Source organism: Telopea speciosissima, chromosome 2 (genome assembly GCF_018873765.1).
Source record: "Telopea speciosissima isolate NSW1024214 ecotype Mountain lineage chromosome 2, Tspe_v1, whole genome shotgun sequence".
Classification (NCBI taxonomy): domain Eukaryota; kingdom Viridiplantae; phylum Streptophyta; class Magnoliopsida; order Proteales; family Proteaceae; genus Telopea; species Telopea speciosissima.
Genome location: NC_057917.1, coordinates 7000278 through 7025962, shown reverse-complemented (window position 1 = coordinate 7025962; position 25685 = coordinate 7000278). Strand labels below are relative to the sequence as shown.

Sequence of the window (25685 nt, the reverse complement as noted above, 5' to 3'; positions counted from 1 at the left end):
TATCGAAAAGAAAAGAAAAGAAAAATATTAGAACCAGTACACTATTGAATCCAATCTATATACTAAATCGATTAGAAAAACCAAATTAATATAAATTATTTTTTATTTCTTAAGTCACTTTTGGGCTGATGTTGTGGTTCAAGCCCAGCAACATCGGTTTCTTTATTGGGCTTAAAAAGATAAGTTCATTCCCAATTGGGCACAGAACTATTAGCATGAACTGATAACTTTTGTTTTTTCGGGTAAGGGCATGAACTGATAATTTGAATTGGCAACAAAATCCAAACTAGTAAAAATCGTATTAATTGGAACGATAACAAAAAATATATATGTATTAATTTAATTTTGATTTGGGATATTGAAACCGTTTAATAATCGTTTTGGTTTCGGTTTCAATTTCTACCCTTTTTACCTTGGACCGAAACAAAACCCAACCAATTAAAAAACGGGGATACTTGTAATTGGACCAAACCACAAGGGTGATACATGTAATTTGTTCTCTCTTTTTTTTGTTTTTTATTTTTTTATAAATGAACCACATGAAAACACAGATTTGAAGGACTTTTGAGGAAGAAAAACATAAAAACATAAACAGAAAGCTGAGACAAAAACGCTGTTAGAAATTTGAGATCAGAAATGGAGAGGATGATGGGATTGCCTAAGTCGAACGAACACATTCTATCTTTAAGACAGTATTGACACCCTTATTATTGCAATGGGTTACAACAAATCTGTCTCCCAAGATAAATCAGGCCTAACTTGATCATTGGTTTGCAGGAACAGTAATCTACTTGAAAACTATATGAGAATGATTGATTTTTATGGACTATTTATGGGCTTGCACATGGTGTTCGGATGAGAAGGGGTCATTCGAGCGTATGTAAATAGAGAATATGTTTACATATGGATCCCTACGTCGTTACATTCCATTTAGGATTAGGAATAGCCGAATATGCGTAATCGGGCCTGCTTTGTACATATCTCTTGTTATTTGGGTACCATATTCACTTCTTTGGGCTTCTATTGAATTGAGAAATAGGTTGGTTGCAACCATTGTGTTCAATGTTTGTTCTAAGAGTGCGTATGTGCAAAGTACGCCATCAAAGCACTACATTACACCTCACAATCCACACATGCGTATGCGTTTAGATATGTGATAGTTGACCACTATCACATATAACCCATATAACTTCTTTCTACAAAATCGATGTGGAATTGAAAATTCCAACAAACGCACATGCCACCACCACAATAATACCACCACCACCATCAGAAGATATTTATTTATGTGAAAGTGCATTCCATACATGTTTTCGTTTTTCTGTAACAACAAAAATGATTATATTCACGATTTACCATATAACATTTGTTGGTATAGAATTATTGTAAAAATTCAAACATAAAAAACTATTTTTAACTTAAAACTAGTTTTTTTTTTTGTAACAGAAATGTTGCCATATACAGGGCCAGGGGCTACACTTTTAATGGCGGACTTGATAAAACCTGACCCAGCCCAAGCTTGGGCATCATAGTTTATAGTCTACCAGTTCTGAGTTCTAACTCTGGTTCTACCACATATTGGAATATGGACTACAATGGAAGCAAAAAAAAGGTCCAGCCCATTTCCTAATCCACACGTGTAAGCTGATGTTTGTCTAGGATTTTTTTTTATTTTTTAAAGTAAGCTAGGGTTTTGACTTTTGAACTCGACGAATAAAATCAACTCTGCTACCAATTCTTTAGCTCTCTCCATTTAGGGTTTCGAACGATACAAGGCGAGAGTGAGCGGGGGAGTAGCAGGGGAAAGCCGCAGCCATGGGTACGCATGTGAACTTGAAGCGTTCAATCCTAATTCGATATCTATAAACGCTTTTTAACTCTTCATTTATCGGTTTCTTACAATCTGTTTTGTTTCTTTGCACCGAAAATCTGCAGCGAGGATTAAGGTTCACGAGCTCAGAGGAAAGTCGAAGACAGATCTATTGAACCAGTTGAAAGATCTGAAAGCAGAACTCGCTCTGCTCCGAGTCGCCAAGGTCACTGGTGGTGCACCTAACAAACTTTCCAAGATGTACAACATCTCTATCTCTCTCCCTCTACTAAAATGCTGCTGTCAGGTTTTTTTTTTTTTCCTTAAACTGATGGATCGGTAGCCTTTCATAAGTTATTCATTACGTATGGTTCCTTTGCAAATGCAGCAAGGTGGTTAGGCTCTCAATCGCGCAGGTCTTGACTGTGATCTCGCAGAAGCAAAAAGCGGCTCTGAGGGAAGCCTACAAGAAGAAGAAGTTACTGCCGCTTGATCTTCGTCCGAAGAAAACCAGAGCCATTAGAAAACGTTTGACTAAGCACCAGGTACGCTTGTTGAGCGTGTCTTCTTCTTATTTTAATTATAATTATGCAATGTTGAAAATTATCTTTATTTGACATTATGTGTGGATCTGAGACGAAACAGTTATGCATTTTGTCTACTGTTTGTTAGCTTATTCAAGTGATAGGAACTATATCTGAGATGATACACTTAGGCTCTGTTTGTTTAGAGGGGTTTTGGTGGGGGATGGGATTCTTGTAGGCATGGGCCCACCTGTAGGTGAGGTGAGAGAGAGAGCTCATAATCTCAAGCTCCGATGGAACCATGTTTCCATGGAATCACAAGCAATTAATCGAGAGAGAAATCCATGGCATCATGTGTTGTCGGAGAAGGCGCTCTGTTCCAGATTAAATATTTTGAGTTTGAAAGAGGACGAGTTAGTGGAGAGCCTGTTTGGAGAAGAGCCAAACCTGAGAAGAATCAGATTCGCAGGGGAGAGAGAAGAGATCGCATAAGAAGAAGGGGGCGGGAGACTGCACATGCACAACCACACTGGCTTTAAATCATAACTCAAATCTTATTCCATCATTCAATTATCCTTCGTATTGGATTACAAGGCTATTTATAGAAACTAAAACAAGGACTTATAATTAGACTCAAAGACTGAAAAGGGAAAGGAATCTAAATCTGCTATTAATGACTCTAACTAGGACCCAATGCCAAAAATAAACTTTAATTCTATGACTCCAGCAATAAAAGAAATTATAAACTAATTCAAAGTCCTAAACTAATCCTACTGAACCCAAAAACTCAAGTTGGACCCGGTTCATCTTCATCTTGATAACTAACTGGGCTTGAGTCGGTCCAAGGTAGTGTATATGCATCAATGAGTGTGTATGAAGGAATAAAAATAGAGAGACATAAATTCCACGAAGCGGAGAGACGTAAATTCCGCGAAGCGGATATGTGGACTTCAATTCACGCAGACACAATAGCATGACTCCCAAAATTGAAGGAAATAATGATACCCAATTTGATTCTCGAAGAAATCTGTTGGAGTGACTTCCTTGTAGCTGTTGGACTAGTCGAAGATCCTTAAGAAGGATTACATAGATAGTCGCAGGAGTTAATGATAGTGACTTGACGATGAAGACGAAGATTCCAGGATCCCTCCTCATGAGTTCTTAGCAAAGCAATTCGCCAGGAAATGGGTTGCTGCCTTTATTTGATTTTCCCTTTTTGGTTCCTCTGCTTAGTCCTACTTCCTCCACTTTTGGGTTTTGTTGTTGCTTGGGCGGATCATTCACAGATGTATTGATTGAATTGTAACTAAAATTTGATTTTTTTTTTTTGTTTAATTTGGTTTTTAAAATCTATCTGTTGCTAGCTCGCTCATTCTCTCCACTAGCGAGGTTCATTCCAAAGTTGAAGGGAGGAAGCAGAGTGGGGGGAGAAAGTGTTGGGAAGAGAGATGCAAAGAGTGGAGAGAGAGAGAGAGAGAGAGAGAGAGAGAGAGAGAGACAAAGCAGTGGAGGTGACGAGACCCATTGTGAACCACAACCCTGATGTTACCGTTTCATCCACGAAAGCCTTGAGTTCTAACAGTACATGATCTCTAGTTCCATCGCTAGCTGTGTCGAGCACATGGCAATGCAAAGTTGAAACCCTCAAGACCGTATGTGATGCAGGTTTATCACCAAATTGGCCTTCTTTCCCTAGAAATAAGTCTAGGGTTGGGTTATGGACATGTTGGGCCTTTGATCCCATGGGTTTTCTATACAATAGCCAATAGGTCACTTTAATGGGCCTAAAATATGGGTACATAGGTTGCATACGGGATTAGGCTAATACTTTGTTTATTTTCATGTTTTAGTGTTTTAAATTGAACCAGTTGAACTACTGGTCCAATTTAATTGATTTTAGAATATTCTATTAGAATAAAATCTTTTTAACTCAAGTCATATTTTAGTGTCCACACCTCTACACGAATTTTAGAGGGAGTGTTTTGTATGAGGAGTCAGCCTAGTGATCAAACTCCTAGGCTGAATAGGAATTAGGCCATTGGCCATATTATAAATAAAACATGGGAAGCTCCCCCACAATTCAGACTTAAAAAATCAAACTATTCCTTGCTGTCATAGCTGCTGCTGCCTTGCTCTGTTGAGTGTTGCCTTGTGGGTAATATCAAGGTGAAGGGACTGGTGGATCTCCGGTTGACTCCTTTCATCTTGTAGATCGGGAGGACCTGCTTATTGTCTTCAAGTTGCTGGCATTGAAGACCTGCAACCCCAAGTAAGTAGTTACTATTATTAGCCATTCCCCTCCTTCTTCTAATTCTCTAAACCTAGCTCCATCGATCCCCTTGGTCATCCACCATTAAAACCCATCGATCCATTAAACCCGAGACCTTCTACATTCTGTCCAGCACAATTCCACCATCAAATTTCATCCAAATTTCAACTACAACATCCTCACATCATTCCCTCCACTCAATCCTAACCTCAGGCCCATCCCATCATCAAAACCCTAAATCCCCTCAACTCCCATCAAAACCCAAAACCCTAAATTACAGTCCAACTACATCCAGCCATCACCTGACCTCCATACCTTGGCCGAGTGACTCTCTCTACCCATAGAGAACTCGACCTGAAGCCCTTGCCCTAATTCCACCTCTATACCCTAGATCCCATCACTTCCCTCTTTTCCAAAACCCAAAACCCCAACCCTAGTTGCTGCCCAAATACACCTATCTTACTTCTACCCATTCAGAACTTATAAAACCTATTTCATTAGACTCCCTTACATATGCCTAGCTTTACCATATAAGACACATCCTTATTACCTTAAACCTAACCTTAAATTTGACCTAAAACCTCAGTTCTGCCCCCATCGAACCAGCAGTTTAACAGGTCTTGGTTGTTAGATCTCTTATCTGTCTAGGACTACATTAAAGCTCAACTGGCAACCAACTCAGCAAATTCTCTTGAGCTGAAACCTATTTTTGCTTTCCCACCTCTGCAACTTGTCACTCGTCAGGACAGGTGGAGGAAGTTTAACATGAACGCACTCTAAAAGAGTGAATCTCTAGAGGAACTGAAGCAGTGAATGGAGACACAAGATCACGACTATTTGATTGACATCGACAATGATCAGATTTTGCAAGTCCTTAAATGCTTCTCTACCAAAGAAAACAAATATATGGAATTTCAATTTGGTTGAGTTGAGGACTCTTTGAAGTGATGTTGAAGCTCGATCAACCATTTCTTCCAGTTTATTCTACTTCAACTGGCTAGATTCCATCTCAAGCTTCGACACCCGAGATGCAATCGCCGTGGATATGATCTTCACCACCAAATTGAATCGGTCATAAAGGATTCGTTGGAATCACAGATAAGTTCTTGCCAGGTATATAGAAATTTTGCCACTTCTGCTGTTACTGTTATTGCTTGTGTGACATCTTTTTCCCCTTCTTCACTTAGAAAGAAAAGAAAAAGATGCCCTTACTCCATAAAATCTAGAAGCACGATTGACTTTAAAAAAAATTAAAAGATACAAAGTCATTGCAGAGGATAATTGAGCAGACTATTCCAAGTTCTTAGTTGGCATTCTCTTGAATCTAAGTTGGAATATGAGCTCTCATAGACATAAGAACAAAGAGTAGAACGTTTGTTGATTTCAAGTAAGGTTGCAATGACCAATAACAATGTCTTGTGGTGCGATGATTTTGTACATCTCTCTTCCTTCTTCATTTTTCCACATCTCTTTATCATAGTTATCAAGACTGGAAGGTGACCATGGCGTTGAGGGTCAAAAATCAAGGCGACATCGCCATGGTGGCAAGGTGCCTGCCTAGGCGTCCAAGGCCACCAAGGAGCCTAGATGCCATGGCGATGCCTTGATAACTATCCTCTCTATTGGTAACATTTTCTCTTCTTCCCTTTGGTTTTGCACCCCTCGTCGCCTCTGTATCCAAAATAGATGCGTCATGCTAACTAGCGTGTAACCTTGTCTCCCCTACCCTAGTTGAAAAACTATTGCGCGCGTTAGTGTAACGATGCTCTGCGATCAGATTTACTCCACTCAAGTGCTTGCCCCTTACTAGTAAAGTGCATACAGAGGGTGGTCGTAGATCACAAAGAAAAGGCCTTACTATTACTTATAAGGGGGGTGCGTTAGCCCTAAGGTTTAGAGTTGGGGCTTTCTTTGCATTCCTGAGCACTGATGCGGCTTTTTGGCCTTATCTTGCTGGTATTCTACCTTTGTGGAGTCTCGGTCCACAATGGAAGGCTCTGCAGAACTCTATTGTTTATGGTGGTATTTTGAGAGTCAGTGTGGGGGGAGAAACAATAATCGACAAATTACCAACATGAAAACATTGAAAATCCAATTTTCCCACCCCATCACAACCAAACAATTCAAATTTTGTATTCTCTGTGAAAGTTGACAACTTTCCCACTCCAAAATTTCCACCTCACAAAAGCCCCTACAAATAAGCAGGGCCTTTGGCCCTTAGCAGATAGCGAGTGAGGTGGGATTGAATAGTGAAGAAAGTTGTCAGACTTTCATGTGGTCTTACAAATTTTGGTTGCTTGACGATAAGGGGTTAAATTTCTCAGCTTACGAGAAAATCTCTGTTGGATCTATGTCGGTGACTTGTCATCTCCACCCACCCTTTCATAAACCCTTCAATTTTGGTAGAATTCTTGAGGGGAACACGAGGGAAAGTGAAGAAATTCCAACAGTTTTGTGCCATCTCAAAGCACAAGCAAGGAATTTTTCCAAGGAGGGAAGCCCCCTTTTGCATTCCGTAACTTTTTGTAGTAGGTCCTGAGCATCTCCCAGAAGCGCCTTCGCTGAATGGTGCTTTTTTTTGGGGGGGGGGAGGGTAGAGGAATTTTCCATAGCAGCTCTTGAGACAGATGACATTGGTGCCTTTGACAAACTTAGCAGTCCTCTTGGGGTTTTGTGAGCAGATATTGTTCTTGGTGGCTTTGTAGCGATCGGTCTTGGCTTTGTGTCTCATTGGAGCAAACGGGTGTAAATTTCGAGAGCCTATGAAGGAGTCAAGGATTTGGTTTGGAACATTTGCCAAGCTGAAAATGGCAGCTTGAGTCCAAGATGTAGCCACTCTCAAAAGGCAATTTATACCTTACCTTAACCAGAAGCGCTGTGTAGTGGCCTCTGCCATCATTGCTTTTGCTGTCCCTTCCCATCTTCTTGCTCAAGGCCACTGCATAAAAAAGTCCCCCTACATTTGTTGCTATCAAGATATTGTAGCAGAGCGGTGCTTACCCTGATGTTTTAAAGAAGAGATTCAAGCAACTTACCTTTCGATGAACTCTCCTCATTTCATTAAGAGGGGAAGGCAAAAAAGCAATGCAATATCTTCCTATTTGTTGGTATGGAATTCTGAATTTGCTCATGCGACTGCTTCACATCTTTGTCAAAACCCATAGTAGTGATAGAACTCAGACAACATTGTCGTCAATGATGCTTTCTTGCAATTCTAGCATTGAGCCCCAACATCGGCCATCATTGGTTTGGGTTTGATAGCAGATTTCCTGTTCGTGGTTATTGTCTTATTGAAGAGTGGGTGGAATTGTGGTGGTAGGACCCAAGCTGCGGAAGGTGGTGTTTGCACGTGGAGTCCCTTGTTTTGCCTCTCTCCCATTTTCGCCCCATCCCATCCATTTTGTTATAGCAACTGATTCCCTCTTCCCTCGTCGTTGGCTTTGGTGGCATTATTGTTGCAACTGATTCCCAGGCCACCATATCTCTCTTCCATGTCTCTTTGCTCCAAGGCTCTCCAAAGGCCACTCTCTTCTGTCTTACCCACAAGAATCCCACCAAAATCGATTGGATTTTGAAAGAGGTGGGTTGGAGATGACTAGCCACCCACTAGAAACCTTGATACTTGAATATGTATGGCAACGTTCCTACCTCAGGTATCCCGCATTGTAGCTTCCCACCTTACTAAAATCTCAACAATCAAACAAGGCCTTGTGCATTTTATCTACATTTTGTTATCCTCCTTGATGAAATGCAGGATGTATCTTTGGTTAATTTGTTCAAGGGATAGGAATTTTATAGACTTCAAATGGGAGAAAGGTTTTTGCCTCAGAAGTCTTTCCTCAAACATTGCTTTTGTGAATAATTCTTGTTAGAAAGTTTGAGGGTTCAGACTATGTAACTAAAGGCTGGGGTTCTATACTGTGACACAGATCAATCAATGCAATTTTTTTGATTACTTTCTTACTTTTTGGTTGACATCTGGCCAAATTAAGTTGATAGAAATGTTGTTTTGTCCTTTTCGTCTTAAAGGAGATTGACAATTACACAAGGTTTGATAAACTTAACAGGTTCACAATTTGCCACTTGGCAAGCAATTGACCGACATTTGGGTTGGGTCCCTATTATAATGGGCTATTCACCTATCTCATTGTTTAAATTGCAACAGAAAATGACCATGCCATATGGGTTAAAGATGTGTATCGAAAGTTGTAGAATTCCACACAACCTAGGAGCACAATTGACTTTAAAAGAATTAGAAGATTCAAAGTCGTTGGCAGAGGATAATCTAGTAGATCGTTCTGGTTATTTGTTTTGAATTCTCTCAGATCTAAGTCGAAATCTAAGCTCTTGTAGACATATGAACAAAGGGTAGACCGTTTATCGAATTGGGGTACGTTGACCGTGTATATATCCTTCTTCATTTGTTCCATGTTCTCTATTAGTCACAATTCCTCATCTTTCCTTCAGAATCCTACCGATTTTGGTGGATTTTTGAGAGGAGTGTTGTAGGAAACAAGAGCTGACAAGGTGCCGACATGAAATACACTGAAAATCCAATTTTCCCACGCCATCACAACCAAATAATCCAAATTTTGTACTTCTTGTGAAAGTCTGACAACTTTCCTCATTCCGACCTTTCCACCCTACTAAAGCTCCTGCTATCAAACAGGGCCTATGCATAAAATTATGAGGTGGGAATGAATAGTGAAGAAAGTTGTTAGACTTTCATGTGGTTTTACAAATTTGGGCTGTTTGATGGCGATTGAGTGAGATTTCTCAGTTTACGAGAAAATCATTGTTGGATTTACGTTGGTGCCTTGTGAATCCCTTCAATTTTGGTAGGATTCTTGAGGGAAAGACGAGGAAAAGTGAAGAAATTCCAACAATTGGGTGCCATCCCAGAGCACATTGATTGTTTTTCCAGGGAGGGATATCCCTTTTTGCACATAGTAAATTGTTTGTAGCAGGTCTTGAGCCTCATCCAGAAGCCATTGCTGATGGGCTCCGACTCCATGGAGGAATCTAGCCTTCTGGGCAGAGTTTGAAGAATCTTTTGATCTGTCATCTTGAGAAGAATGGTTCATTGTGGGTGGTTTAAAAGGTATCTTTAGTTGCCGCTGCTGAAATAGATGACATTGGTTCCATTGATAAACTTGTCAGTCCACCCAGGGTTCGAAGATTAGTCGTTCTGTTTGTGGCACACTGATTCCTCGTCCTCTACGAGCAGGTATTATTGTTCATTGTGGCTTTGTAGCCGGATGACCTTGGCTTTGTGGGTGTAGACACTTAATTTTTGTCACCTCTAGCGATGACAACACAAGGAGGATTGGCAACCCTGTCTTAGATATACAAAAAAATAAAATAAAAAATGCAATGATTTTGGAACTGGGTGATGTAGTCTTAGATAGGTAGGAGACCTACTAGGAGCCAGATAACAGGATCAATAGCAAAAGGGGTTGCTGGTTCGAATGGACAACATTAGGTTTTAGGTTAAATCTAGGGTTTAGGATGGGAATTTGGGAATGGATCTTATATGGGTTTAATATGCAGGTCTAGGGGGTTATTATGGGATAAAAATAATTGGATTTGGGAAGGTTTTAAATTTCTGCAATTCTGGACAGTATTGAGTTGCAGGTTTTGGGTTTTAATGGAGTGGAGGAATGGAGGGGTTATAGTGGAGACTAAGGGCTAGGGTTAAGGTCAAGTGTGGGGAGTGATGTGGGGTTCGAAATTGATGGTTAAATCTGGAGTTATGAGGGAGTCCTTGTTGAGATAGGAGTTGCAGGTTTAATGGAGATTAGGGCTGGATCGATGGAGGGGAATGTGGATTAGGTCTAAGGGAAGATAAAGGCTGGTAGAAGAAGGTTTAAAATAAAAAAAACAGGTTCAAACTCACTGTATTGCAGGAACAATGGCAGCAGCTTGAAAACTTGATAGAACCTCCCGATCTTCACAATGCAAGGAGTCACAGGAGTCCACCTACCCTTCACCACCTTGAGATCCAAAAGGATATACACTCATAAAGAGCAGCAGCAATGGCAGCAAGCATAAAGCTAATTTTTATTAATCAAATTCGTATCCAATGTTGGCCCCCCTTACAAACTTATATAGAAGACTCAAAAATAGACTTGGACACTAAAAAGGGATGGCCTAACCCAATCCTTAATCTATTAGGCAACTTAAACTAATTAAGAAACTAAAATACTAAAAAAAATAGACTCAAAACATGGCTGGACTTATAGAGTCCTAATCCAGCCCAACTTACATCACATGACCACTTAACCAAGTCACATGATCACTTAAATTGAACCAATTGGATGCAACCAATTTGAATTGGTTCAATTAAAAAACATAAAAATAAACTAAGTATTAGGCTAATCCCGTATGCAACCTATTTACCCATATTTTAGGCCCATAAAAGTGGGCTATTACATTAGAAACCCATGGGATCAAAGGCCCAACATGTATGTAACCCAACCCTAGACTTATTCCCAATGAAACAAACCCTATTTGGTGATGAATCTGCATCACTGGGTCTCGACCTATGGGGCGACCCAATTTTTTGTAACCCAGTTCAGGGTCCATGGAATAGACTCTGAGGGGGTGCTATATGGCACCTAGTCCTTACCCCCAAAAAACCCTAATCATTGGGTGATGACCTTTGACCTATAAAAGATGGAGTGGGTCGGTTGTTGATGGAGAAGTGTTTCTAAGGTTAAGGCTTAGGTAAGTGGTAGGGGGAAAAAAAAGAAATGAAGGCAAAGAGGTTGGAAGGAGAAGGAGAAGAAGCCGCGGTTTCCGTCTCTTCTTCGGCTTAGGGGAATCTCAGTTCCCTCTGTCTGAGGCTTCTTTTTTTCCCCCTCTTTCTCAAATCCATTATTGTTTCAAGCTTTTCCAAACCTTTTCCCAAGGATGACGCCTCTCCTATTTTTTTCTTTTTCTAATCCAAAAATCTCAAAAAATGGCTTCTGCACTCATGACCTCACCTTTTCTTTTTTATATGTCAAAGGCCATCACCCAATGATTAGGGTTTTTTAGGATTGAGGATTGGGTGCCATGTGGCACTCCCTTAGGGTCGACCCTGAATTGAGTTTAAAAATTTTGGGTTGTCCCATTGGTCGATATCCGATTCCAAAATCATTACATTTTTTATTATTATTTTTTTGTATATCTGAGACAGGGTCGTCTATACTTCATGTTGTCATCTCCTGGGCGTGACAAAATTTAGGTGTCTACAATGGGTAATTGGGGTAAATGGGTGTGAATTTTGAGAGCCCAGAAAGAAGTCAAAGATTTGGCTCGGAACCTTCCCCATGTTGAAAATGGTAGCTTGAGCTCATGATGTTTTTGCTCTCACCATTAAAGGCAATTCAACCTACCTCAACTAGAAGCACTACATCGTGGCCTTTGCCATCATCACTTCTGCTGCCCCCTTCTCTTGTTTTTGCTCATGGCCACTGCATCAAAAAATCCCCCTAGATCTCTCTTGTTGTTGGTGACATTGTTGAGGTTGTGTAGAAGACATCTGTTGCTATCAAGATACTCAAGCAGATAAGTGCTTACCCCGATGCTGAGAAGGCCAAGGACAGCCTTGGTATTCGACCTCTCTCCTCACAATTCTCTTTGCTCTGCCCCTTCACTCTATTCACTACCTCTCCCTCAATTCCCAGCAAAAAGCTAACCAAATGATGTGGGATGGGAATGAATAGTGACTTCTCCTCTATACAACTATCCTTGTTGCCTCACCCCATACAACATGTGGGACTCACCTCCAAAACTTTTCTACCCCATACCCCCTACAAAACTGTTGTTTGTATAGTGGGGAGTGTGGGGTTTTAAAATATAGGTGGTGGGCCCCATATGTTTTGGGATGGAGCAACATAGATAGTTAAGTAAAAGTTACTCTTCATCCCCACCTATCTTGTTTGGTTGGATTTTCTTGAGAATGAGGGAGAGGTACGGGGAGTTTTAGAAGCATGAGAGAGAGAGCACAACAACCACAACTACAAATCAGTCTAAAATAAACTAAATGGCCGACCTCATTTAGTTTGTTTTAGACTGATTTGTAGTTGTGGTTGATGTGTTTACTTTCTTTTATTCTTCTTGTTAATCCTTTTTTTTGTAAGGATTCGTGTAGCCAACCCCATTTAGTTAGGATAAGGTTGAGATGTGGTTGTAGATTTAAGTGACCTACTTTTCAATGAAAGTCTTCTCCTCCCAGTTTGAGGGGAAGGCACAAAAGCAATGCCAATATCTCCCGTTGTGCAGGTATGGATTTTCGAAATTGCTCATGCGACAGCTCCACCTCCACCTCTACCTCCTGGTCAAAACTCAGAATAGTGATAGAACTCAGACACCCACAAGAATTCTGAATTCACCCACCAAAATCGATGGGATTTTGAAAGGGGTGGGGTGGAGACTGAAGTCACCCACCAAAATCGATGGGACTTTGAAAGGGGTGGGGTGGAGATAACTGCACACACCAACCCCCCCCCCCCCCCCCCTGGGAAACCTTGACACTCTTGCATATGTATGGGATTGTTCCTACCCCAGGTATTTAAACACCTTCAGTTTTCCATGTTTCTGGGAATGTTGAGGAATTCTGCATTGTAGCTTCCCACCCCACTAAAATCTCGACTAACAAACAGGGCCTTTGCGTTTTGTCTACAATTTGATATCCTCCTGGATGAAATGGTTTGGTTAACTTTTTCAAGGGATAGGAATTTTATAGACTTCAATGGGAGAATAGTTTTTGCAGCAGAAGCCTTTCCTCATTAAACATTGTTTTTTTTGAGTAATTCTTGCTAGAAACGGCTCAGACTATGTAACCAAAGGCTAGTGTTCTATATTGTGACAGATCATTGTACCCAAATTCAACAATTTTTGATTGCTCTGTTGCTGCCTAGTTGGCATTTTGATGATTGATTTGGCTTCTGGCCAAATTAAGTTGATAGAAATGTTATTTTGTACTGTGTCTTGTGAGGGGACTGGCAACTACACAGGGGTTGGTAAATTTTCCAGGTTCACAACTTGCCACTGGGCAAGCAATTGGTCGACACTTGGGTTGGGTCCATATTATAAAGGGCTGTTCACCATCTAATTGGTCAAATTTCTACAGAAAATGACCTTGCTATATGGGTTAAAAATGTATCCAAAGTTGTAGAAATTTTCAAGCATGCCACTGGCCTCCGTTGTTGGGTCTTTCTTCTGTTCATGTTTAATATTTCTTGTGTGGTATATGCTTTGCAACACATGCATGCAAGTAATTGTTTCTTTTTCCTATGTGAGTTTATGTCTACATGGATTGTAAGACACCGCTGTGATTTTGAAACATTTTTTCTGGATTTTGCTCATTAACTTCTGCCGTCTCTTAATAGGCCACATAAGTTTTGAGTTTTCCTTTCATCCTTGATGTTTATGGAAGTGAATGAATTATGATATCTATTGTATCTTCTTTTTGGTCTATATTTCATAGCGAGCGATCACAAGTTGCAATGACCTTGTCCTATTCAGCTACTTCGACCCACCCACCCCCCCCTCCCCAAAAAAAAAGAAAGTCATTACACGTTTTGGATGGATGGTTTTTCCAGGTGATAGTGATCCTCATATACCCATTCCACTGGTCAAAATTTTTGGTTGAAATAAGCCTTGGAAGTGGTTAAGCTGTGAATATAAAGTTAAACAATTCAAAGATTCCCATTCCACTTTAATGCATAGTTGCATTTTATGTGACTATTTTTCCCTCCCACTTTGAACCCCTTTTCAAGGCATTTCCCTTCTGTTTAGGACTGAAATTTGAACACTTAGATGGGTTTATTAAAAAAAAAAGGCAGAGGTTGGGCATGCTGCTAACTTTCTTGGAGCTAGCGGTTCCAACCAATGGCAGTGCAGAGCACACATGAGCATGGGCGTCTTTTCCATGAGGTGGGGAGAGAGTGTGACAGAAGTCTGGGCAGCCTGGCGGCATGCCCAGGTTTTTTCCAAAAAAAAGAAAAAAAAATTACCAATGAGATTGGTGTAGGGTCATTTATCACATGAAACAGCCATGTTTTCTGATCTGGCGTCACCTTAGAGACAAATGCATGGACAGTGTTGCCCATATAAGTTCCTGTAATTGGTTCTTTCTATAACTCTTAATTTTGAAAGGTTTGATACGTGACGATGATTGCCATGAAACTCCGGAGGAACCAGACCATTCACTCAATTTGAACTTTTTCTGTTCCTCATTTGAATTTTAAATTCCGGATTTGCATGCTTAGTTATATGTATCTTTACCAGTCAATGCCATTTTGATGATGTTCTACTTTTCTTTTACGTGCAGGAATCCTTAAAAACACCTCGGGAAGAGAAGCAACAGAGGTACTTCCCAATGAGGAAGTATGCCATCAAGGTGTAGGGCAGAGGATAAATTAAGAGACGGAGTTTTGTTAATTTTTTTTTTATGGAAATTTTGTTTCTTCTTGCTGTGAAGAATACGAACTTCCGAAGATCACTCTCGTTTAGATTTTATTCAGAGAAGATTTTTTTTTGGGTGTGCATTTTAGCATGTGTATTTTCTTTTAAAATCTGAGGTTCGGGTTGAGGGCTCTTTTCGGTCATATCAAGATATCATATTTGTTAGGAAAGAGTGTTAGAATATCCTACTTGAGATTTACCTCCCTGCCATTATTTATTTGTCATGATTTTGGCGTCTAAGTTCTATGTTTCCAGAGTTACCCCAGTTAAGTATAACATGGTTGTGGTTTATGTTTTGAGATTCATTACTCGAGTGTTTGATTGGTTATCCACAGGTTGCAGACTCCTGATTGGGCGTTTGGCAGATCTAACTTGCAATCTCAGACGCAACCAATTTAAGATGTAGAGCTAAAATTTTCATTTGGGTATAGGATTGTGTTTGCCATTTGATCCTGTGGTTGGTCTAGTTATATCTCCAGAGCATGCTGGAGTGACTATAGAGTTGCTACGGAACATAGGCTCAGAGCAGGAATAGGATGATCAAGGGGAGTTGTGTTGGCTGTCTAGTTAGTTGTAAGGGAAATGATGTTTAACACAAAACAAAGTGGTATTGTAAGTTGTAACTAGTAATAGTTGCGTATTTAGCTTCAAAAAAGTGATTGTACAATTGACTTCAAAATATTATTAAGGGAAAAAGATCTTTACTTGGTGGTGTTTCGTCTTCTCACAGGACATCGTGAGATAGTGCCGGTGCCATTAACCCTTGGGTAGATACTCAGGCATGTTCACCTATTGGCCCAGTAACTTGCGTATAGACCATGCGACCAAGTAGAGATCTCTTGCCCTATTTATAATTTGGTTATTAAATTTTATAAAAAAAATTTAATGTCTTCCCATTCCTTTCCGAAAGATGTAACTGTTGTGTTAAGAACTCCAACCGGGATGTTTGAACTAAGCGTTTTTTGAAAGAGCAAGGTGAAGGAAAGTACTTAACAAAACTGGGCAGGCATGAGGCCAAAGAGATACCCATACAAGGTTAGCTAAGCTTTTATCTAGACACAGAAAGACGGGGGAGGGGCAGGCAGGGAGAAAATGCTGCCCCAATTGATGCTTGCTTCTATTGGATCTAAAGGTCACGCTCCTAGACAGAGAACACAAGTTCCCTTTTATTTGTTAACTCAAGTGAAAAAAAATCACTGGTGGGCAATATTAATAGGACCGAGTTTCCCTCTATCCATGGTGAATGAGATCTCATTCACTGTGGGGTGGGAGAAGGCGGAAAAAGGTATCAGGAGGGTATTTTGGAGTATACTAAAACACTAGGAGGGGTTTGTGAACCCTAAATTTAGTGTTAGGTGTAAGATTGCAATTTGCAAGAGATGTTTCCAGTATCTGTTACTTGCACAAATTAAATTATTTGCTTGTGGAATCTTCTGCTGCTGGGTAGCGTTGGATGTGTATGGGCTCATTCCAAAAGTGAGGCACTGAAGAGATAAGCTTATGTGTTGGGTTTGCTTAGTTTACCTCTTCTGATGCAATGGGTGGCTAAAAGGAGATAATTATGTGTTGGGTTAGCTCAAGGGTGTAAATTGGTTTGGTTTCGATTTGTCAGTTTCGTTTTGGTTCAGCTCATAATACAAGATGAACAAATTGAAATCGCATTTATTTTCATACTCTCAAAATAATATTTTTGTATTTGTTTTATTCGGGTTTTACATGGTCTTGATAATTCGGATTAAATTTGGTTCAAGTTAAAATAATCTATCTAAAGAAATAAAATTGGGAAGGAAGTTACAATCTCATGAAGATAAAATTTGGTACTTTTCACTCTTTTTTACATCAATAAAATAAAATAATATAAAACCATGGTAAGTAATTTTGCACAACTCGTAAAAAACACATGATTGTAGGGTTTAGTATGATTGAGATTTCGGTTTATATTTTACATTTTATTCAATCAAGCCGTACTGAATGAAAATTTGAAACTAAAACCGTATTGAATTTTGTATTCGATTTTAGACGACCAGTTTCGATTCTAAATTGACACCCTAGGTTTGCTAAGTTTTCCTCTTCTGCAGCCATTAGTGGCAGAGGCTTGGAACATGTTTGTGGGCTGTGGATTGCCAAGACTCTTGCTTAATCCTAGGTTGTTAAGGGTTTCAAGTCTACCACTTGCTACGAGGCCTATTGCAGAGTCTGGGAGGGGTAGACTGTAATTTGTTCCAACCTTCAGTGTTTTTGGCATGAATCCTTTTTTGGAATAAAACCTGAATCTTCACATTAGTAGTTCAAGCCTTATGGAGAGGGTGCCCAAGTCCTTCTAAGCCCTGACATTGGGCTACTCACATCTGATGTGGGATAATTGCTTTCACGTTGAACCCTAACAGGTTCCCTTATAAATTTCCATGTGGGAGGGAACTGAGACCTTCCCGAGAGATTTTCTCCATCTTCTGAGGTACCCCGGAGTTAGTATGCCCCAACTTTGATATCCCTTGTTGGGACTTGGGTAGAACTCCCTTCCAGCGGTTAGTTTGACAAGATCTATATGGCTCTAAAACTAAAAACCATTGAGATAAGTTCATTTTAATGGGCTGTGAAGTAGCAATTTTCCCCGGATGAAATGCATGCCCTCTATTATTGTTGTTGAAGAACTCGGCTTGATGCCCTACAAGATGCCTACAATATCGAGAGGGTATTTGGGAAACATACTAAAACCCTCTAGGGGTTTGTGAACCCTAGGATAGTGCGATGAATCTTCCCTGTGTGATGAAGAAAAACTTTCTCCAAGATTTACTGTCCTCCCTGAAAGACTGAAATAGCAAGCCACAACTTGATTTCCATGTTGAAGGATCCAACAGGTTTTAGAAAACAAGAATCAGGAAATCCACCAATGGGAAAGATATACTGATACAAAAAAAGCCAAAAATAAAAACATTTCAAAACGACCACAGTGGGAGTCGAACCCACGACCTTTTGATCCGAAGTCAAACGCGCTAATCCACTGCGCTATGCGGTCCTCTATTTAATAACGTGACGCTACAAAACTATACAATTTTTAATTTCGGTGGGAATTTAATGGATCCATATTTAACTATTCAAGTGGTCAGATGATTCTCTGACCCACTTTTTTACATTCTCCTTTATTTTTATTTTTGTTTTATTTTTTTTCTATCTAATCAATGTGCATTTGATTTATGTCCAACAAATACCTATTAGGGAAAGAGATCCCTATAATGTTGCCTGAAACCTACACCAGACATATGAGTGCATGAAATTATTGCTCTGCCCTTGTGAAACATGTTGATGCTTTTGTGCTCATTTTCATTGGCCCCGTGCTAGTGCAAGGACCTCACAGGCTGGGAGCAACCTCTTGCCCTATCTATTAATATCAAATCAGGTGAAGGTTTCTCAGTATATGAACCATTGTGCTACATGGAAAAGTGATGCGGTAAGACATTGGATATCTAGGCAATGATTTGGTTCACCACATGTTAAATTTCATATTCAAATTCAATTATATGCTCTCCCCCCCCTCCCACCAAAGTATGTTTGTGCACCCTCTCAGTAGTCAATGGTTCGTTAACATGATTCGAACGAGAGGAAATCATCCTCTCTTGACATTGTGTTTTCCTCTTTGTTTGTTTTAGGAGTGTCAAACAGTTGGTATGGTCCGGTTTTGATTGGATTGAATCAATCTTTGGATTGAGCCAAACAACAACGACTGTTATTGCATTGTTTAGCTCAATCCGATAAGAGAAAACCTAAATGAATCGGTTTCAGTTTTGATTTTTGTGCTTTCAATTTACTAGGACCTATTTAACATGCCTAAATTATTTATTTATAATTAGTTAATACTTAATAATTATAATTTATATTGTAATTAAAAAGAAAAACTAAGGGTTATCAATTATTTTTGGTTTAATTGAGTATTTTTATTCTTAAGAATTGATGTTTGATTATTTTATGCTTAGGAATATATTCAATTATTTGTATGCTTGGTAAATTTATTTGTATACTTCGGAATTTTGTAATATTTGACTTTAAGATTTTGAGTTCTTAGAACTGCTAAGGAATCGAAAACAGACCGTATCATTATTAAACGAGACTAGATCCTACTTTTGGGACTATTTAGTAAACGGGACAGCTCTAGGATTGACCTTCTTAGGACCGGAACCGTCCCATTTGACACCCTTACATGTATATATGTAAACAATTATGGAAAAATCATGGGTTTTTGTGGTTTTCGGTACATCTGATGCGATTAGGTTTTCAACCGGTTTCATAATACCCCAAACCGAAGTAGCTTGATAGGGAATCAGCTCATTTCGGATTTTCTGGTTGGGTTCGATTGGTTTGACCGGTTCAATTTAGGTTTTGATACCCCTAGATTGTTTATACTAGTCAGTTGTTACTTTCAAATTATTTGTAGTTGTTGTTTCATGTTTGGAATATATAACCATCAATGGTGGTGATTATGCTTATTAATTTAGTTATTCCTCTATCATCCTTACGGAAGGACTCAAAAGTCCTTTCCGTATGAGATGTTTTAGAATCTCAAATGTCATTTATCCTCTGAAAATAATGTTTAAAAAGCCATAAATATAAGTTTAAGAGATGATTTAGAATGTTTGGAATTTTGGAATTAATATGAGTAATTAGTCATTAAAGATCTATGTAGCCAACCTTGGTTTTCAACCATTAATGAAGAGTCACTCTCAGTGTTTCGTATTTGCTTATTTGGAGTTCTTGTTGCTTCCTTCTCCATAAACCCTAGACAAAGTTAATTAAGGTAAAGGAGTCTTAAGAAGGAAATGGAATTTTAAATTTGGGTTTGGCTCTCTAGTTGTTTTATTTTGTTGTAACCCAAATTTTATTGGATTGAAATACCCTTTGCCTGAATAATTATCCCCTCGAGCTAAATTCCTTGTTGCTTCCTTCTCCATAAACCCTAGACAAAGTTAAGGTAAAGGAGTTTTAAGAAGGAAATGAAATTTTAAATTTGGGTTTGGCTCTCTAGTTGTTTTATTTTGTTGTAACCCAAATTTTATTGGATTGAAATACCCCTTGCCTTGTTTCATCTTTGTTGATAAGATCAATGATAAAATTGAACTATGATTTGATGCAGCTATGTGTGTTTCATGGTCAACCTTTACTAAGATACCACAATAGTATATTAAAAGAAAACCGTATTGTAACCAATGTGGTAAATTAAGAAGTTGTAATCTTATTTGCCCTTGTAAGATAACACATTTTTTTTCCAACAAGGATAAATTCCGTCATTTTATATAAATACTGCATTAAATAATTTTCAATTTTTTAAAATCATTTTTCTACCCATACATTAAATACTTCATTAAACAACTTTAGGAATAAAACAAGGGACAATTAAAAGAATTTACAATCGAATACTACGACAACACAATAGTATACTAAATAAATTGCAACTGCTGTGAACAAAATTAACTGGCTAAGAAGTAAGAGCAACCAATCAATTACATGATAACATCAATTCTCTGGAAGTCTCCAACATTGATGAGGCAAATCTGAAATTGAAAGGGAGGAAGATTGGCTGTCCAATGATCACTAATTTGAAGTCAAAACTTAAAAGTAGTTAATGACTTATGAGAGTGCTTAATTAGTTAGAGTTGGAGACGTGTAAAAATTCTCTATTGTATTGTAGGGTGTGCGTCTTGTGACTCAACAGAGGTTATGTGTGCCATGTGTGTCACGTAGCCTTTGTGAAGTAGGATGTGCACCGCACACCTTGCAATACGATAGAAGATCCAGACACGTTAGAGACCTTGGGGGGAGGGTTTCATGAGATGGTGAACGTAGAAGTCCAAAACAGATCCAAATTGAGGGCTAATGTGGAGGAGCAAAGATTATTTTAGTCATAGAGAAATGGGAGGATGTGGTGGGTGTTGAGCTTTACGATTATGAAACAATAATTATTTTTTATGAAAAAAAAAGGGACATGTTGCCTGTAATGTACATTTTCTTAATAAGCCTGATACTCTCTATTCTCTCTCCCTCATTAAAGATGTGAATCTTATATATGATGCACCGTGTTATCCATCAAATTCTTTTCTCTAACTCCTCGTTATTGGCTTGACGTGTATGATATTATCAATATAAGTGGGCAACATGTTGATCCATTTTTTTTTTACCTTGTGTATAGTATTATGATATGTTGGAAATATGCTGGGGACAAAGAAGAGAAGTAACAAATTCATTGACACCTCATAAGGTGTCAACAAGATTGTCCCTTAAAATTTTTTTTTTAATTTTTTGTTTTTATTTGTATAGTCTTCTCATCCACCTAAATTTACAAAAATGGTGAAGAGGTGATTCGACATTTTGATTGGACTCTTGGAACAACAAGTCTCGATCATTATCAATCCCTCTCCCTATTGATGAACGTCCGAACTACTCTTCCTCTATTAATACAAATGATCAAATCCCATAGTTGAAGAGATTCTCTCTTCATCATGGATGAAGGAAATCTCAATGTGACAATGATTGAAAGGCAACTTAATTGTACAAGAAAAGCTACTACTGTTTTCGTAGATCGACCATTTCTTGATTGATAAGTTTACTTACACCTTCTTCCCTTCCCTGTACATTTTTAAGGTCCATATCAAAATATAAACACGCTAATTTTCAACCACCAAAAAACGGCTAATCGAAAATAGAAGTGGATCGGTCACTTGATCATCTAAAGTCTTCCGTACAATTAACTACGTAAACATGCTTTTCAAGAGTCAAGAGTCTAAAGACTAGAGCTTATTCTGAAGGTGATAGCAGCCATGAAAGTTACTTTCAAGATTTCAAGAACAAATATTAACTCATCATCACATCAACTTGTCATGGTTGTAGGACCAACTAACTTAAATATTGCAAGTTACAACCACCGAAGATTGATCTAAATTTCGTTATGGGAAAGGAGTTCGTGCATGGTAGATTTCATGCATCATTCATTCAAAAGAAGGATGTGGGGGCTTTATGGTCAATTTGAATGGGCATAAATGCCCATCTAACAATAACTAATGCAGGCCGTACATGTGCTCGGCCGTGCATAAAAACTTCTGCCTTTCGGTATAAGGACTTTGATAACAAAACTTTATACTTGTGAGAAGGTTTTTTAATTTTCAATTAAGGAGTGTGTGATCTAATACTTAAACAAATTTCAATACATCACCATCCATGAGATAGCTTTTTTCCTGTGACATATATATATGGTTACAGATCTTCCATCAGTGAAAGATTTGGAAGCTGGCAAGGGTTCTTGAAACCTAATTTCAGAAGAAAAAAGATGTTACTTTTAGTACAACAAGAGATATTCAGATCCTCTCCCACACGGGTGCCTCTCCGAAAACTGGACCAATCGAATGCACCAATCGAAACCGACAACCGGATATCACACCCAACAAAAACTAAGACTGGACCTAATCTGATAAAAAAAAAAATCTAAGATTTTCCCATTTTATGCATGTAAACCCAAAATCAAGAAATTGGACCAAAACCAATCGAAATTGGACCAAAATCAATCGAAATCGAAAATTTCCTTAACGGTTTGGTTTCAGGATGGCTTAGTACTGACAAACCGAAACCAATTCAGTCTGATCAAAACCAGACTAAACCAGCCGATTGATACCCTTAAGTTTGTATCTTTCTTTCTTTCTTCTTTCTTTTTTTTTTTTCTAAATTGAATATTTATCTTTTCCTTTTGTAGATTTCTAGCCAACCAAACATACTCTCCTTCCCCCTCCCACAACAAACCAAAAAAAAAAAAAAAAAAAAAAAAAAAAAAAATTATGAAGAAGGAATTGTAGGGAGGATGAATGAATGAACCTCCCAAATAATGTATCAAAATGTTTTAAACCATCATCCACGCATGGACTTTTCCACTCGTTAGGTGACCACGTGGAATGCTTAGTTGGCTTAAATGTGAAAATAAAATGGACTGGACCATCACCACCACCACATCAAAGCATTTAATTTTAAAGAGAATTTGGCCATACCCTTCCGACCTTTATGTGTTTGTGTTGAATTTTGGGAGATTGTTCTACCAAAAAAACAAAGAATTTTGGGGGATTGGAATTTAGGGTCCAGATCATCAAAAAACTGAAATTTAATGATCGTAAGTCTGTGGCAACATTCCAATCCATGTGTCGAAGGTTGGTTGGCTGAATGATTCTCTGTCATGGATTATTGTTACGGGTGCGAATGAATGTGAGAAGGGGCTTGAGCTGGGCCAGTTAAGGCCCGATTATTTTCTGAACCTGAACTGGCCCAAGTCCAAAAACTTATGGTCTCGGTTGGATTATTGTTTGGGGTACGATTTCTTGTATTCATTTTTGGGATATATGAGTATTTCAGTAAATTACTTGTATTGATTTTTGCTATAAATTTGGAGTGAGAGTTCTTTCTCCGCAATCAATATGAGAGAAGTGTTAAGACGAGCGGTTGTTTCATCATTGATAGTGAAGTAAATTAACTTCATCTCACCATTGACATAAGCAATGTTGTCAAACCACATAAATCTTCTTATTTGCATTAGGTGATTGTTTATTTGCGATTTTCATTCTTTTCTACATCGTTTTATGAGTTGGGTTTGCCAGCTTTGGCTTACCACCTACCACATATGTCTACTTTACGGAGTCATAATATTCTACATCGCTTCATGTGAAAACAAGTTGATGAATTAAATCTTGTCGACATAAAATTGGACCGATTTTCCTTTCATCCATGGTGAAGAAGAAAACCTCTTAAACCACCACATCTGATGACCTTTGGATTAGACTCGAGAAGAATATTTTCAACCATATATAATAAGAGGTAAGAGTTTACTAATGATAAAACTTGTTATTCAAGAATCCAATCATAGGGTCACATCCCTGATACATTTCCTTCTAATAACAATTAATCATTTGCTTCAGACTTGGAGATTTTCATTGATTCGATTCAAATCATTCTGAAACTAATCGGATTAGCCATGGCTTAACCTTACTCGGTCGGACACAGTATGTATAGGGTTTTAAGTTTAATCGAAATCAAACAGAGCAAGTATAGAGTCGAGGCCGAGGCATGTCTCTTAAGTCAAGACTCGTGTTGGGTTTCTTTCTTTTTCTGGAATAAGAATCAAGTTGGGCTATTACGAGACAGGGGGGTGTTATTGCTTAATGGTCGATCAGTTACAATCCACAGTGAGGACCGTTGAAATATTTGAATTGTAAAAGAGAAACCGTTGAGGACATCTACTATATGGGGAAAGTGTTATAATGTTATTGCTTTTTTCTAATTAAACGAAAGACATTAAAAATCATTATTTCAAGTGCTTTTAAAACTTATAAGCGCCCTTTCTTTTTTTAACCCAAATATTACGTAGGACTTGGGGCAGTCCCTAAGATTTTATTAAAAGGAACCAAAATAAAAAATGAATACAATGGGGGAACATTTCCTTCCTAACCCCAAGCCCAATCGAGAAACACAATATAATAGGACAAAACACTCGATCACTCTAAAAAAGAGCTCACTCCAAAACCCAGACAAACACAGTACTACACTCTTAACATAGGAAGACCACTAGTGTCCTCACAAGAAATCTGTCGAAGATCCAGTGGTAAACTAGTTTCCCCATAAAACAACGAGTTAGACGCCTCACAAGCCAAATTTGCCAAGTAATCCGCTGCTCTAGTCTTCATAGTATGTGAAAGAGATCATTGGTCTAAGAGAGTCAATCAGCTCCAACACTTCCTGAAACCAGTACCATCCCTTCCAAAAACCACATTTTCTTTTTGAGATACAGAGAATTATAGCCACAGAATCAGAGCTGACGTGGAATTCCCTAAACCCCAAATTCGAGCAGAGCCTTAGCCCATCTCTCATTGCCCTAAGCTCAGCTACGGAGTTGGTACATTCACCATAGTAGTTAGCAAATGCAGCAATAACTGTTCCTTCCATATTCCTAATGATGCCCCCACCCCCTCCTTCTCCCGGGTTACCTTTGCAAGCACCATCCACATTGAGTTTAATTGAGGAAAAACGACGACACCAGAAATGTTAAGATGAACGATTGTAACCTTTTCATCATTGATAGTGAAGTAAATTAATCTCATATCACCATGACGTAAGCAATGTTGTCGAACCACATAAATCTTCTTATTTGCATTATGTGATTGTTTGTGTGCGATTTTCATTCCTTTCTACATCGTTTTATGATTTGGGTTTGCCAGCTTTGGCCTACCACCTACCACATATGTCTACTTTACAAAGTCATAACATTCTACATCGCTTCATGTGAAAACAAGTTGATGAATTAAATCTTATGGAAATAAAATTGAACCGATATTCCTTTCATCCATGGTGAAGAAGAAAACCTCTTAAATGGCCACATCTGACCTTTGGATTAGACTTGAGATGAGTATGTTCCACCATATATAATAAGAGGTAGGAAGAGCTTACTAATGATAAAACTCGTTATCCAGGAATCCAATCATGGGGTCACACTCTCGTCAATGAAAAACTTTCCCTTATAAAGTTTTTAAAAATGCAAAGAAATGTGTCATTGCCTCCCAATAACTACCAATTCTTTGCTTCAGACTTGGAGGTTTTCATTGATTCGATT

At 38.7% G+C, this 25685-nt stretch overlaps 1 protein-coding gene and 1 non-coding gene across 2 annotated transcripts; one reads left to right on the top strand and one right to left on the bottom strand.

Annotated features, from left to right (window-relative positions):
- Positions 1-1742: 1742 nt before the first annotated feature.
- On the top strand, positions 1743-15028 carry LOC122652076 (60S ribosomal protein L35-like). The gene is made up of 4 exons (XM_043845746.1): positions 1743-1819; positions 1936-2071; positions 2199-2355; positions 14925-15028. Exons 1-4 carry the CDS (start codon positions 1816-1818, stop codon positions 14997-14999), a joined length of 372 nt encoding a protein of 123 aa, XP_043701681.1. The 5' UTR covers positions 1743-1815; the 3' UTR covers positions 15000-15028.
- Positions 15029-18000: 2972 nt separating this feature from the next.
- TRNAR-UCG lies at positions 18001-18074 on the bottom strand. Its single transcript has one exon. It is a non-coding gene; the product is annotated as a tRNA-Arg (tRNA).
- Between the last annotated feature and the right edge of the window lie 7611 nt (positions 18075-25685).